Here is a 13383-nt window from a genome sequence, read left to right on the forward strand (position 1 = left end):
ATAGTATCAAAAATAAAATATTTTACTTCTGAAATGGGCAAAAAAAAAAAAAAACAAAACAAAACAAAACAAAACAAAACAAAACAAAACAAAACAAAACAAAACAAAAACGTTTTTTCTTTCCCTTTATGTTTTTGATACTAATTTGTTGAATTTTTATTCTTTTTTAAAGGTCTTTTGATGTTGTCATTTGTCCTATTTACTTTTTTATTATCATTATTTTGTATTTTGTTCATCCTCAAAAAAGTCATTGCATGCTTGCTAAAAGGGAAAAATTGAAGGAAAAAATGTATGAAAATCAAAAGCTAAAAAAAAAAAAAAAAAAAAAAAATGTTGAGGGTATCCCAAACATTTGTTTGAGTTGCTTGTTATAGCAATTGCTTGTGTTCAAAAGTACATTTTCTATGAAAAGAAAGCAAAAACTAAAAAGATCATTCTAACACCTTGTGCAATAAAGCTATCTTTCATACGTCACGGCTTCTGTCATTCTCAATAGGTTTGTTTACATATCATCTTAACCTCTTAGGTGACTTTGGGGCAAAAAAAAATTGTTGTTGGGCCCTTGTTGACCTCCACCATACACAGCAGTTTCATTCATTCCTCAGTCACCGAGGAGGAGTCGAAAAATAATTAGCTGATCAATCGATCAGTTAACTGACGGGAAATTTATGGTAACAATTTTTATGAAAATATGCCAAAGTTTAACTGGTCCCAGTCCTTCACAAATGCGAATATTTGCTAGTTTCCCAGTTTTCTATGATAGTAAACTACAATTTAAACATGTTAACTTGGGATTTGGGGAATAATTATGGACATATTTCACAGTTTTCTGACATTTCATACACTGATTATTAAAGAAATAACTTATCGTAGACAAGATGTAGTGATAATGAAAGTAATGGTTGGCCCAACATTTTATTACAAATTTAGAACAAATTTGTGATTCATCAGATGCAGACAGAAACAGAGTAGAGTGAATCTGGGGTCCCTGGGCAGTTGCCCACTTTGGCCTGTGAGTAATCCAGCCTTGATACCAGAGGAAACTCCACCGGATCTCTGATCAAGACATAAGAGAACTTGGAGCTGAATCTGAAATCTGAGGCATAAAGAGTGAGGACCAGGAAGGTCATGTAACTTTGTAATCAAAGAAAATATGAGAATGCACTGTCAGTAATGAGGACTAAACAAAAACACCCACACCTTCATTGCTCTGCAGCTACACAGCCACAAGATGGCATCACATCGTTATGGTGCCTGACTTCCTCCACAGAGGTCAACGGATACTGTGACAGAAGTATTCTACCAAAAGAGCGCAGTCAGTCATGACGGATAGACTGTGAATAATTGATGTTTTTCAGAGTCACCTGCACTTGTGCCTACATACTATGGCCTCTATTACTACAGCAGAGCTCTTTCATGTAATTTGTATTGTGTGGGATTAGCCTTGTTTATTTTTTTATTTAAGCAAAAATTTTTTGCAACTCTCTATGTGAGCTACAGCAGCAGCCGTATATACATCCAGGCCTTGCTGAATTTGGTTACCAAATTGTCAGCCAGGAAAATAGTTGAAACCTCACTCCACTGTTGCGCAGGGAGAAATGAAGTAAAGCTATTCAAAACACAGCCATTGGCCATGCCCTCCATTTTCACATAATACTGAGATCCTAAGCCAACAAAATGAAAAGCTTTATATCCTTAATTCCTTGTGTCCCACTGTTATGACAGTGTTAATGCTGCTATTTAAAATTCTAATTAGAAAATTATTTTTTTACCAATGAAGTTCCAGTGTCATTTTGCATTCGAAGGTCACAAATTGCGGCAGTAATGGTTGGAGGTCCCTCTCGAACTGCAAAAGAATCAATGAAAGACACATACACACATGCACCACAAGAAAGCTGAGGACAATTTTACAAGATTTAATTTATTAACTATTATACAGTTCACATAAGGCCTTCATCTTCAAACACTATTCTCAGTCAGACAAATTCCATGGTTTGCTCTTGGTGCACAGTACATAAACTTTCACGTTTCAGCTATTTCACTTTAGTATTTGTTTTGTTCCAATATCATGTTTTAAAACAGGAAGAGGCTTTCATCCTTCTCCCTTGGTGTGTTTTTTTTTTAAATCATGCACTAAACTTAAGTGGCCTTGAACCATTCACAAAAAATTGTAAAAATGGACTTTCAATCATTGAAATACACACTAGAAATGTTTTCTACCATTGACTAAAGGGTGGCGTTCCCCGACATACAAATAAACAACCATTATAGAGTAGTATGCACTCACTTTTTGCTCATTGAATGGCAGATTTGCCACATTGGCGTCAGAAGTCAAGTGATGTGGTAAGATTACATACTCACATAAGAATCGCGTTAGAATGGACAAGCTGTTTTGGTTGGTTCTGTGCCAGTCTTAATGTTACAGCTTACAGCTCTGAGCGGTTTTTAGAAGAGCCCTCAATTTAGTCTGATGAACATATAAAATGACTGACTTCCAACAGCATTGTGATCCCAAAAGTACCAGAAGTGATGATCCCAAATTAGTAACACAACCAAAGATCTATCTACTGGGGTCATTGTTGCAACCAAGAACCATAACAGAGCTACAATCATCCAGAACTTGCGTGTCTGGTGTTCCATTTTCTTCTCAGTCCCATTGAAAAGACAGTGCTTCCTCTCGTAAGTTTAATGGTTAAAATTCTCAGGTCTTCATTAACAGTGCTAACACTGAAAATGTGCTGCTTGTTTTCCATGAAAAGGGAGGACAATATGCCAGCACGAAACTAATTCACTAGAGCAGGTAAACTGCCGGTGGTGCTTCCTGAATGTGTCTCATTCACAAATATTTAACTTCTACTGGTCATTGTATTGTATAGCAGGACTAGCAGTAACAGTGTGTTGAGAATACTAAACCTTCTGAGTTAAAGGTCCTTAATTATTAGATGAATACAAAGAGCTTGGTTTGATAGACAGCCACAGCAACACATCCAGCAACCTATCATGTTTCAAGCGTTTGGTTTCCATGGACACCAGATGGCAATGCAGAGTTGTGCTATGGAATGACTAGGTTACACATTCAAAAAAATGGCAAAAATTTCTCCTTCACTTGACTGATCTCTGATATTATAATGCTCTAATTAAACCAAACGTCCCTAAACATCCACTCTGATCAAGCAACAGCTAGAAAGAGGACAAACTCTAAAAGAAAACTATTTTTCACATGGCTGGATGAACGAGGAACACAAGCAGATCCAGATTTCCCATCACGCTAAAATGGGACCTCTGGATCAACTTAAAGAACATAAGTTTTTACAAAAGGATCTTGTTTCACAAGCCTGCACTGATGCCACACTCAACCACTAAACAAACAATATGGACAAATCATCAATGTGGCATTTCTTCAAATGTAACACTAAACTATCAAAAAAGTGCTTCAGATAAGTTTGTGGATACAAAAACAAGTTTGATGTAAACAAAGTTTGATCTGCCAGAGCTCTGTAGAGGCAATGGGTATGGCTGTTTGAGCTGTGAAATTAAAAACACACAAGAAAACAGTATGTCAATCAAAAAAAAAAAAACAAAACCCTTTTGAGGAAAAAAACAACAGTGATCATTAAAGTGCATCCCTGGATGTGTACCTACCCCCCTCCCCTCCCCTCCCCATGCTGACCCCTCAAGTAGAGCCGATGAGAGAAACCCCAAAGACAGACAGAGGAACCTCTGCTCTATGGAGCACATTGCTGCCCAAAGGACCTACAGAGGAACAGTCTATAAATCCAGTGGCAGTACTTTCATGAGAAAAAAAAAAGAAACTAAAACAGTTTTACACAGATAAAAACATGGCAGTCACAAATCATTTCTTCCAGCTTGGCATAGAGATTTTTGTTTCTTGGTAGTGTAGGATAAGTGGTAGCTGTTAGCAGAAGAGAGGCTTGCTGTGACAGTGTCCTCTGTCCTCCACTTTTGCCCTGATGTCAAATTCCAGGCGATCAGGGACTCAGAGGGCAGAGGGAGAGTCACTGCTAATGGTAGCCTGCCCTGATGCACACAAGTATGGATACAAATGGCAGGTTGGAGAAGTTTCTCACACACTTCCTTTCTCCGTTCTTTATAACCTAGGTTGTCCATGATCAGAAATGTAGTGTGCAAGTGCACGTTTATTTATTTTATTTTATTTATTTATTTTTTTAGTGCGTGTTGGTGATAAGGTCCAGCATCATCATGGGCACACGTGGTTTCATTGTCTCTCACAGTGTCTCTTGTTCAGCAGGGGAATGGTGGGAGTGGGGGTGCTGGTGGAGGGGAGGGAGCAGTGACTGCAGGGGAGACTGGGGGGTGGTGGGTGGCGACTGCTGCAGGGGGCTGAAGTGTGTGGTGGTGTGGGGAGGAGAGGAGCGGTAACAAGAGTAGGCAGAGCTCCCGCTGAGGGTGGTGGTGGGTGAGGCGGGGAGACCTGCTAAGCCCGTGGGGGAGTCGATTAGGGGCTGGTTGTAAAAGAAGAATGCACACTGGTGGATGAAGGTCTCGATGATTGTCTGGTAGGTGCGTGTGGCAGTCAGGGCATCCATAGTAGAGAAGTCTGGCCTCATGAGAGTGGGCCAGAAGCAGATGGACAAGTTTTCACTGGTCATCAAGTTCACCCTGCTCAGCTTGCTCACACTGGGAAAGACACACAATCAGACACCGGTTTATTCATTCTCATCATACAGTGCAGAAAAAAACAGATGGGAGTCCACCACCAATAAATCCATTAAAATGGATTCAATCTGAAGACAGGGAACTTACTTATGTAAGTGGCTCACTACATATTTGAAGACATCATAATTCTCCCTGGGGAACTTCCTCAGGACATCCTTCATAGTATATAGCCTCTGTTCTCTGTCATTGATTTCTGCACACATGGAGAGAAGTTACCATTAAATGCGAGAACTAATAATTGCAAACAGTAATTTGAAACCACACTGTTATAAAAATGATTCTTGTCAACACTGAAACACCTAAAGAAGATCAAAACAGGTCTGCCCAAACCTTTCCCTACCCTCTTCCCTCCTAAAGAAATAATCTTTTTATGTTGTAGTGAAGACCCTCCCAGCCCAGCAGTGTTTGCTTACTGAAAGCATCCAATAGGTCCACCTGCAGAGCACAAGGCACCAGGGGCTCAGGCAGCTCAGAGAAGAAGCTTTTGAGGGCTCCAGCCACAGTGTTTATGGAGAAGTCTTTCTCCACTAGGTCTAATCCGTGGTCTATACAAGGAGAATGACAGAGTTAAAAGGGGATCAGAGAAAATAAGCCCATCAGCAGTAGTAGCTGTCATCTGGACTGAACAATCAGCAGCATGCCACTTTCCTTTAGTAACTATCTGTTTATGTTTTGATTAGGCAACCACATAATTACAAGTCAAACAGCTGGTTCAAACAAGTCTGATGAGCAACTCACCCTGTTCAAACTGCCTCTGCATGCTTTCCATCTCTGACTTGTTGCCGCTTACACGATACAAACCCTCTGTATTCAGGCCTGAGGAAAAAAAGAGCGCAGCAGAGAAAAAGGGGGAAGACGTGGGGGGGCACAGTGGGAAACAAGCAAAGCACAAACACTTCATTAGCCCCACTGCAAACAGACATGACGATGCAGATGCTGGCAGTTTCTGGAGGAGTACTTAACTGAAACTGAATAAACCACTGTGTTACTTTCACATCACTTTGCAATTGTGGTAATGAACAGGTGCAGTGGTTTAGGGGATTTAACAATATGCATATTTAGGTGACTAATAAATAAAATTTATTTCATATTAGATGTTTGCCTATAGTGAAGAATAAAAACTGATAAATCTTCACATTACTTTGAATGCACCACACGCACAGTGGCACAACGTGGATGGTTAAAAAGGAGTTTAAAAGACCAAACAACTTACCTGTTGTCTCAATGAAGCGGACACACTTCTCGATGAAGAGTGGGATAGGTCTGTCTGGGGATACCACATTCACAAGGGGGACCCCAAAGTAACAGCTCTCCAGGGGCTTGGGAATAGCTGGACGGGGCTTTGGTCTTGTTTTCTGTGAAAGAAAGGCAGAGGATTCTGACTGTCTCACAGAGGGATAATTATGTTGATACTAAGTGGCACTCATTGACCTCTAACTAAATGTGATGTCCCCCATCAGCAGCAAACCAGGAGTTCCTCACATTTAGCTACAAGCTTAATGTCTAGATCCTCCCCAAGACGTACCACAGTTTAAACATCCTCCTTCAACACTGACCTCAATATGTCTTATGCTAACTGTAACAGCACTATTATACCCATAGAGATTACTGTAGTAGACGATACTTCAGAAAAGCTTAAAAAAAAAAAGGAATTAGAACTTAATCAACAACAATTTCTGTATGAAATTATAAGTGAATAAGTGAAAGTAAGCTACTTTTTCTAGATTAAGTCAAAATGGTGGTGTAATACAAACCTTGGCTGTTCGTCGCAGGCTCTTCAGAATGTTCCTCTTTTTTGGGTCCTCACTCTCCTCATTAACAAGACTTTCACCTTTCAGGGTCCCAAAGTCATCTTCCTTGGACTTTGGAAGAGCTCCCATCTCATCATCGCTGCCTATGAAGCTTGTGCGGAAGCTGCTGAACTTGCCAAGCCTCTTGGAGCGGTCGCGGTAAAGACGAGGCTTCACCCCCACTGCTGAGAACTTCCTCCTTCGCTCGAGAGAGCTGCTGTCTGCTTCGCTATCTGAGCCATTTCCATTAGAGTGCATCCTGTTGGAGTTGCGGATGGTGATGATTTTGCCTTGTGTGCTGTCGTGTGGAACCGAGTAGATGATCTCTTCATTGCTAGGGCGGGGCTTTGAAACAGCATCCATGGGTTCAGCATAGTCTGACGGATCGTAACCCACATCCCCACCAGGAACCCAGGTAACAGCAGAGGGCAGGGAGCGACGATGTCCTAGCGTATCAATGTATGGGTTACGGCTTACCTTCCGGAAATCAAAAGTGACACCCGGTTTAACTCTCACTTGTGGGGGTACTTTGTTGTTGAGTTTGTTGTCAAAGTCTCTGATATCAGAGATGACAGAGATGTCACTGGAATCTAAGTCAGGTAGGTTGAAGCCCCCACTATGAGAAGTGAGCGTACCATCATAATATGGTGGTGATGGCTCTACGTCATCCTCTGAATCCAGGAACATGGTGACAGGACTGGGAGAACTGCAGCGTGGAGAGTACACATTTTCATTGGTGCATGCTTCAGCGACATTATCGTACATGTGTGTGGCCTCCACAATGTTGCGTTTCTCTACCACCTCCATCAGAAAAGAATGGAACATTTCTATCCGGTGCAGGCCTCCTACTACCCCCCCGGATCCACAAACCACACTATTGAAACGACCCTCAATCTCATGGGCGAGCTCCTCCCCCTGGATCAGCTGTTCACAGGCATAGTCGCTGTCAGTGAGCTCTGCCTGGCTATCTCCCACTGCCAACAGCTGAACTGGGATGATGTCTTGAACCTCACATAAGAAAGCACACAGAGTCTCCAGGGAGGCTTTTCGAGAGACCGAGTACACTGCGATGTAGCCGTGTACTAACCTGCTCTTGCGTAAAGTGAAGGAGGCGTGGTATGAAAGCAGAGACAGCTCTATAGCCAGCTTGTGTCCGCCGACTGTCTGCTCCAGCAATACAGAGGTGCCACTGTTAGACATGGGCCTGCAGTGCTGATGCATTAGGAAAGGGGACAGAAGCTGCTCAATGTCATAGGGATCTCCACACATTAAACACATGACGACGCGAAGGTCTGCCTCCGGGACTGGCTGATGAGGAGAGTCTCGGAGACCTTGAGGTTCAGGGAGGAGGGGTGGGGAGCTGCTACTAAAGGATGTGCTCCTCCTAATATCCAGAAGGCTCCTCAGCACTTGGTTGATTTGAGTCTCATTGACATTATGGCCATAGCCCACACCAGGGGAAGCAGGATCTAAAAAGCTACACTGCAGTCTCCTTGCAACCTGCTGTCCCTGTGTTATGAGGTTTAAGGCAGTTTCTCCACCTATGTCCACATATGATCCTACCCCTCTTTTGGTGACTAAAAGCAGTGACGTTGGAAGCTGTGCCAGCTGGCTATCCCTTCGACCTAGAGTTGATTCCCTAAGTCGCTCAAGGCTTTCAACCACATAAGAAAGGGACTCTTTTGAATTGTACAGACACAGACATCCATGGGGGGTGAAAGTGGGGGTATGGAAGGAGTTTACTGGAAGACGCACATTGCCCTCAATAGGCCTCAGTGTCAATTCATACATCTTCCCGTCTAACACATACCAGTCATCATTTGTGCAGAGAGCCCTAATCTCATTGGCAAATTCCCTGGCCAGTCCATCCTTCCCTAGTATGACAAGGTTAATTCTATCAGCCTTGGTGTCTCCAAAGTGAGCTTTCACATCAAAAAAGGGATAGCATGTGGGGAAGCGTGAAGCTAAGAGTTGTTCAATCTTAGAGTCTCCACAGTGAGGACTGCTAGGGCAGGTCTCCTTGGTAGGGTGATAGACAAAGTGGATATGCTTCAGTACCAGAGCATCTCTTTCAGCTGGAAGTTTTTGCAGTGCCTTGAACCTCTGTTCCTCCCCCAAAACCTCCTGAATTGCCCCCATCTTCTCCTTGCTTGGCTTGGCATCTACCTCAAGTTCATAAAAAAGCTCAGAGTATTCAAGCAAGAGCTCCTGAAAGTCCTCTTTAGCACGGTCAATGATCTCCTTCTGATGGCGGTTGTATAGGTCCAAGTACTCTGGCTCCTCAAGCCATTGGTAGAACTCTTCATTCATGATAAAGCTGCGTGCCTCCTCCCATGGTTTACCAGGTGTGACAAAGGGAGAGGACGCTAACTTCTGTTTAAACTCCAGCCTCATCTCTGCTCGTCTGCACTCATTACGCAGATGTTCCAGGTGGGCATTAAATATGTCCTCTGCCTCAGCAGTCTCCAGTAGGTCTGAGGGGATTCGCTCATCTTCCATGTTATCAATGTGGGATGTATCCTCCCACGGTGAGTCCTCCAGAACAACAAACCAGTGGGCAAAGTGCTGCTTGGACTCTAGGACCTTCTGTACCCCAGACCAGCTCAGCTGATCGATCTCATCCAGGTCAGGCACCAAAGAACTAAGTGCTAAAGGAAGAGTGCTCAAGTATATTTTGCGACGCCTCTCAATATGTTCCTGCTTCAGACGGTACACATGCTGTTGAAAAAGCTTCTTGCACTTAGCTGTTCCCTCCAAAAAGACATATTCTTTGTACTCTGGGGAGGTGTTCATGCGTCGACTGGTGTTTAACCAGGTCTCATTATGATTCTTTACTATTCGGTTGATTAGCCATTCATAGCGATCCTTGGCAGAAGCTATCTGCTGGCTCTGAAGCTTCAGGGCTTCAAAATAAGGAATTATCTTGGGCTTGCCCCTGCTCTTATCAATAAGTTGAACCAAAGTGAGGAAGGCAAGGTCTACATTTATATTTGAGCGTGCAGATGTCTCAACTACTGGTAGACTCTTTTTTGTGATAGCAAAGGTGTGTGCATCCTTGATGTAGCGTTCAACTCCTTCATCGCACTTGGTGAGGACCAGCACAATGGGCTTCTTTGTCTTGCTAAGCTGACCATACAGGTTTGTGACAAATTTCAGCTGGTCATCAAAGTTGCGGTTCATGCCCCGGCTGACATCAACACAAAGCAGGAAGCCATCAACCTGCAGCTTGCCCTCAGGCATTTGTTTTTGCTCAAAGTCTTGTTCCAGACCCAGCTGATCCGTACAGAAGTACATGAGCTTCTCTGCTGAAGCCAGCTTGGTTGCAGCTGCCCGTTTGATGTAGGGCTGCATAGCAGTGCTACGGTGTGGCTGAAATGTCTGGTCATCGATGAATTCAGTTTGCTCCACAACATGCATCCTACACTCAGGTCCCTCCTCCAGAACCCGTGACACCTCCCCCCAAAACAGAAAGTGATCATTATTAACCACTCGACCCCCAAAGTCACTGGTGCTCAACACTGATGTGTGGTCCAAGTAGAAGTCATCGGCACTTGGTCGCACAAACCTATTACACAAACAGGACTTCCCAACCCCACACTGCCCCTTCTCTTTCTCTGTTCCTGACAAACCCACCACAATGAGGTTGTAAATGGGCGATCGGGCATCTTGCTTTTTCGCCATCATAGTCTGCTGACGCTCATCCTGCCATAAACAGGCACTGTATAAAGGAGTTCACTTGAATGTTTGTCCATAAAGTTGCTGATCCACAGGGGAGATCAGATTTCACTATCTCCTGCCAGGCTTTGATTTTAATAAACAGCAGTGCAGTGATATGAGCAGAGGGTTCTTTCATTCATTCCTTATATGAATCTGATCCTGTCAAAAAAAGAAACAAAAAAAGAAATCAGACAAACTGAGCAATCAACAAAAACACAATTTGAAATAAAAAGGAGCATAGAAAATTTGTACAATAGGATAATTGTCACACTCTTAACCATAAGACATATTAGGCAACTATGATAAAAACAAAAAACATTTCATAGTCAAAACATGCTGCCCTATGTGGTAATGGACTAATGTTATTGACAGTTATTTTTGCTTACAAAATGTACAACATAGCCTTTTTTTATATTTAAATCCTTCTTAATAAAAGAACAATCTTTAATAATAATGGAATATGAGAATGACAAGAGGCACATTTTATTTATTTTGTGCCCATTTCCTTTGTATCGAAGGCTGGGTATAATTTTCAAGAGCAAAAGAAGTGTTGGCTCTTTCATTCAGAGTTCAACTGGTTATTAGGCTCTAATTACTGTCCGTGGTCATGACTATGGTCTTGATCGTGTATCAAGTCTGATCATTTGTCAAAAGCAATTAGCTGTAATATATGTGACATCACTGCGTTAATATTATTACTGTAACCACCAAGTTGTGATCAAACACTGCTGTAGTTTTGCCATCAAGTCGCTAGCTACCAGCAAGAGAATAATGAAGACAGTGTTAATGGAAACCAGTCACAACGTCTCTTGAGAGGGGCCTCAGATTTAAGTTGTACGAGTAATGACAAAAATACAGTCATTAAAACTCAATTTCAAATGAAGACACGCACTGATCTTTTTGCAAATTTCATTAAATTGTCAGGCAGATTTATTGTCCACTCCAGGGCTGTAACTGTTGTTGAAGCTGCTGAGTATTTTATCAAATCATTTAGTATGAAAATGTCAAAAATGCCCATCACATTTTCCTTGAGCCCAAGGTGATATCTTCATATTACTTCTCTGTATGAAAAAACCCAAAGGATATTCAATTTGCTATTATAGAAAAATAAGCCAGCAAATATCGAGATGTGAACAGCAAGATCAGTGAATTTTCTGGTATTTTTTGCTTAAGTAGTTCTTCACTTTGAATATTACTTTGATTGTCCAATTTTTTTCTGATTAATCTGATACTGATCGACTAATTGATTAATCCAGTCATTTCAGCTCTGGTCCACTGTCTCTAGATAAATTCCTGTAACATCAAACCATGATCAAAATAATTACATTAATCCGAGGGGAAAACATGTTGGGAGTGGTGCTCTTTAAAATGACAATGTCAGCTGATCAGAGAGTAGGGTGACAGGCATGTAAATGACTGTTATTAGCACCTCAGTCTCCATTTCTCAACAAAACTTAACACCCTTTCCAAATAAGTGAAGCAACAGCTATCAGCACCATCTCCACAGACAGAACAGCGAATGAATGAAGAACTAACAAAAGTCAGACACATGTGCCTGTTAAGACTGTTATATTATTATATTACTGATTAATGCTTCCAGTAATACAGCACTGATGCAATTCTGATACAATAGTCAGCTTGTAAGTCCTATGAAAGGGGCGAAAATGATCAACCAAAATGTCTCTAATGTGCAACATGACTCACTGCAGTCAAAAACATAACGGCAAAAAAAAAAAAAACAACAACAACAAAAAACTGAATTACAGACTTGAAACGAATAACCTGTCACATGAAGAGAGCACACATTCGAAACAAACAGCTCCAGCAAACAGCTCCGGCAGGGTCAAAAGCAACCGGCAGACCACACCGCTCAGCTGAGCCAGGCCTGATATCCAAACGAGCAGACAAGTTCTTACAAATAAAAACAACCAAACTGCCCCCATCCAGCGACATCCAAATATACAGTTTACTAAAGCGTGCCTTCAAGCAATTTCATTTACATAACCTACTTACTCAGATAAGATTTTGTACCGTTATATGTTGCAAAGGATTAACAGTTAACATGGGCTTTAGGGTGCACGGAGAGGGGCTGACCACGCCAGGCCTGCCGTCTACATAATGAAATTAGAGCCGAAATCAGGGATAGCCAACCTTCTCCACGCCGACAGACAATGTTAAAAGGGAATTTATTTACTCAGGTGTGTAGGGTGTAGCACTCGACAGCCTCACTGGGAAATCGCCCATAAAAGAAGAGGAGACAGCATGCAGGGTACATACCATCGCATTTCTCCCTTTCTCCTCTTGCATCTGTCAGGCCAGCGCTTGCCGCAGCCCTCGCCGCCTGATGTGCATAGGCATAAAGCCGCAGAATACACTATGGGGTCGTCTCAATTCGCTGATAATACTGATAATACTACAACTTGTGCGATGGGGGTAATTTAAATATCAATTACCCACGTCTTGATTCTCTTATTTAGCATTACTATTTTCGTTGCAATTAAACAAGGGCAAGGAAGAATTAAATATCCAGAATAACAGAACAATCCAATCTTGTTCCTGCGAGAGTTTTTCTCCTCATGAGAAATTCGGGCGTGTGAAAATCTTCTTAGCCGTCTTCTCCTCGGTTCACCACGTTGCTTTTTCAATAATTATTCTGTCCATTGTTGTGCCCACATAATGCTGGGCCGGTCGCGCACACGAGACAACGGTGAGTTTGTTGCAATCGCCGTGGTTGCTTCGTCTGAAATATGCGTCCACTGCAACACAAATTGTTCATGTCCTGGTCAATTTATGAGCAGATTGCGTGCGTGAAAGTGGTATTTCTGCCAGCTTTCCGATAATGGCGGCGGCCCTCCTCCCCGGACCTAGTTCTCCTCTTCTTTTCTTTGGGAAAAGGGAGCTGTGGAGACAGCAGCAGCGGAGAGAGGGACTCACCCAGCGGCGCCCTCACACAACTGCAGCAGGTCGGTTCTCTGCTGTTAGCTCACCAGTATCCTGCTGCCTATGCGGGGCCTCGTTACTCAAAAGTAATCGACTTCTCGGCATTGAGTCCATTTTTCAAAGGTATTGCCACAATTTTTGTCCCACACTCGCCAGAAAGCAGCCATTTGTCTCTGTGATAAACTGTTTCCCATCACACCGGTTGCATCCTTTTGATAAAACGTCCAGGAGTCGTTTA

At 42.5% G+C, this 13383-nt stretch overlaps 1 protein-coding gene across 1 annotated transcript; it reads right to left on the minus strand.

Annotated features, from left to right (window-relative positions):
• Window positions 1-3688: 3688 nt before the first annotated feature.
• On the minus strand, window positions 3689-13055 carry arhgap35b (Rho GTPase activating protein 35b). The gene is made up of 7 exons (XM_041052297.1): window positions 12483-13055; window positions 6453-10364; window positions 5912-6053; window positions 5437-5514; window positions 5112-5243; window positions 4786-4891; window positions 3689-4659 (listed from the first exon to the last, which is right to left on the minus strand). The coding sequence occupies exons 2-7, from the start codon at window positions 10170-10172 to the stop codon at window positions 4248-4250; spliced, it is 4590 nt and encodes a 1529-aa protein (XP_040908231.1). The 5' UTR covers window positions 10173-10364; window positions 12483-13055; the 3' UTR covers window positions 3689-4247.
• Window positions 13056-13383: the final 328 nt, after the last annotated feature.

The sequence above is a fragment of the Toxotes jaculatrix genome, chromosome 12 (genome assembly GCF_017976425.1).
Source record: "Toxotes jaculatrix isolate fToxJac2 chromosome 12, fToxJac2.pri, whole genome shotgun sequence".
Taxonomy (NCBI): domain Eukaryota; kingdom Metazoa; phylum Chordata; class Actinopteri; family Toxotidae; genus Toxotes; species Toxotes jaculatrix.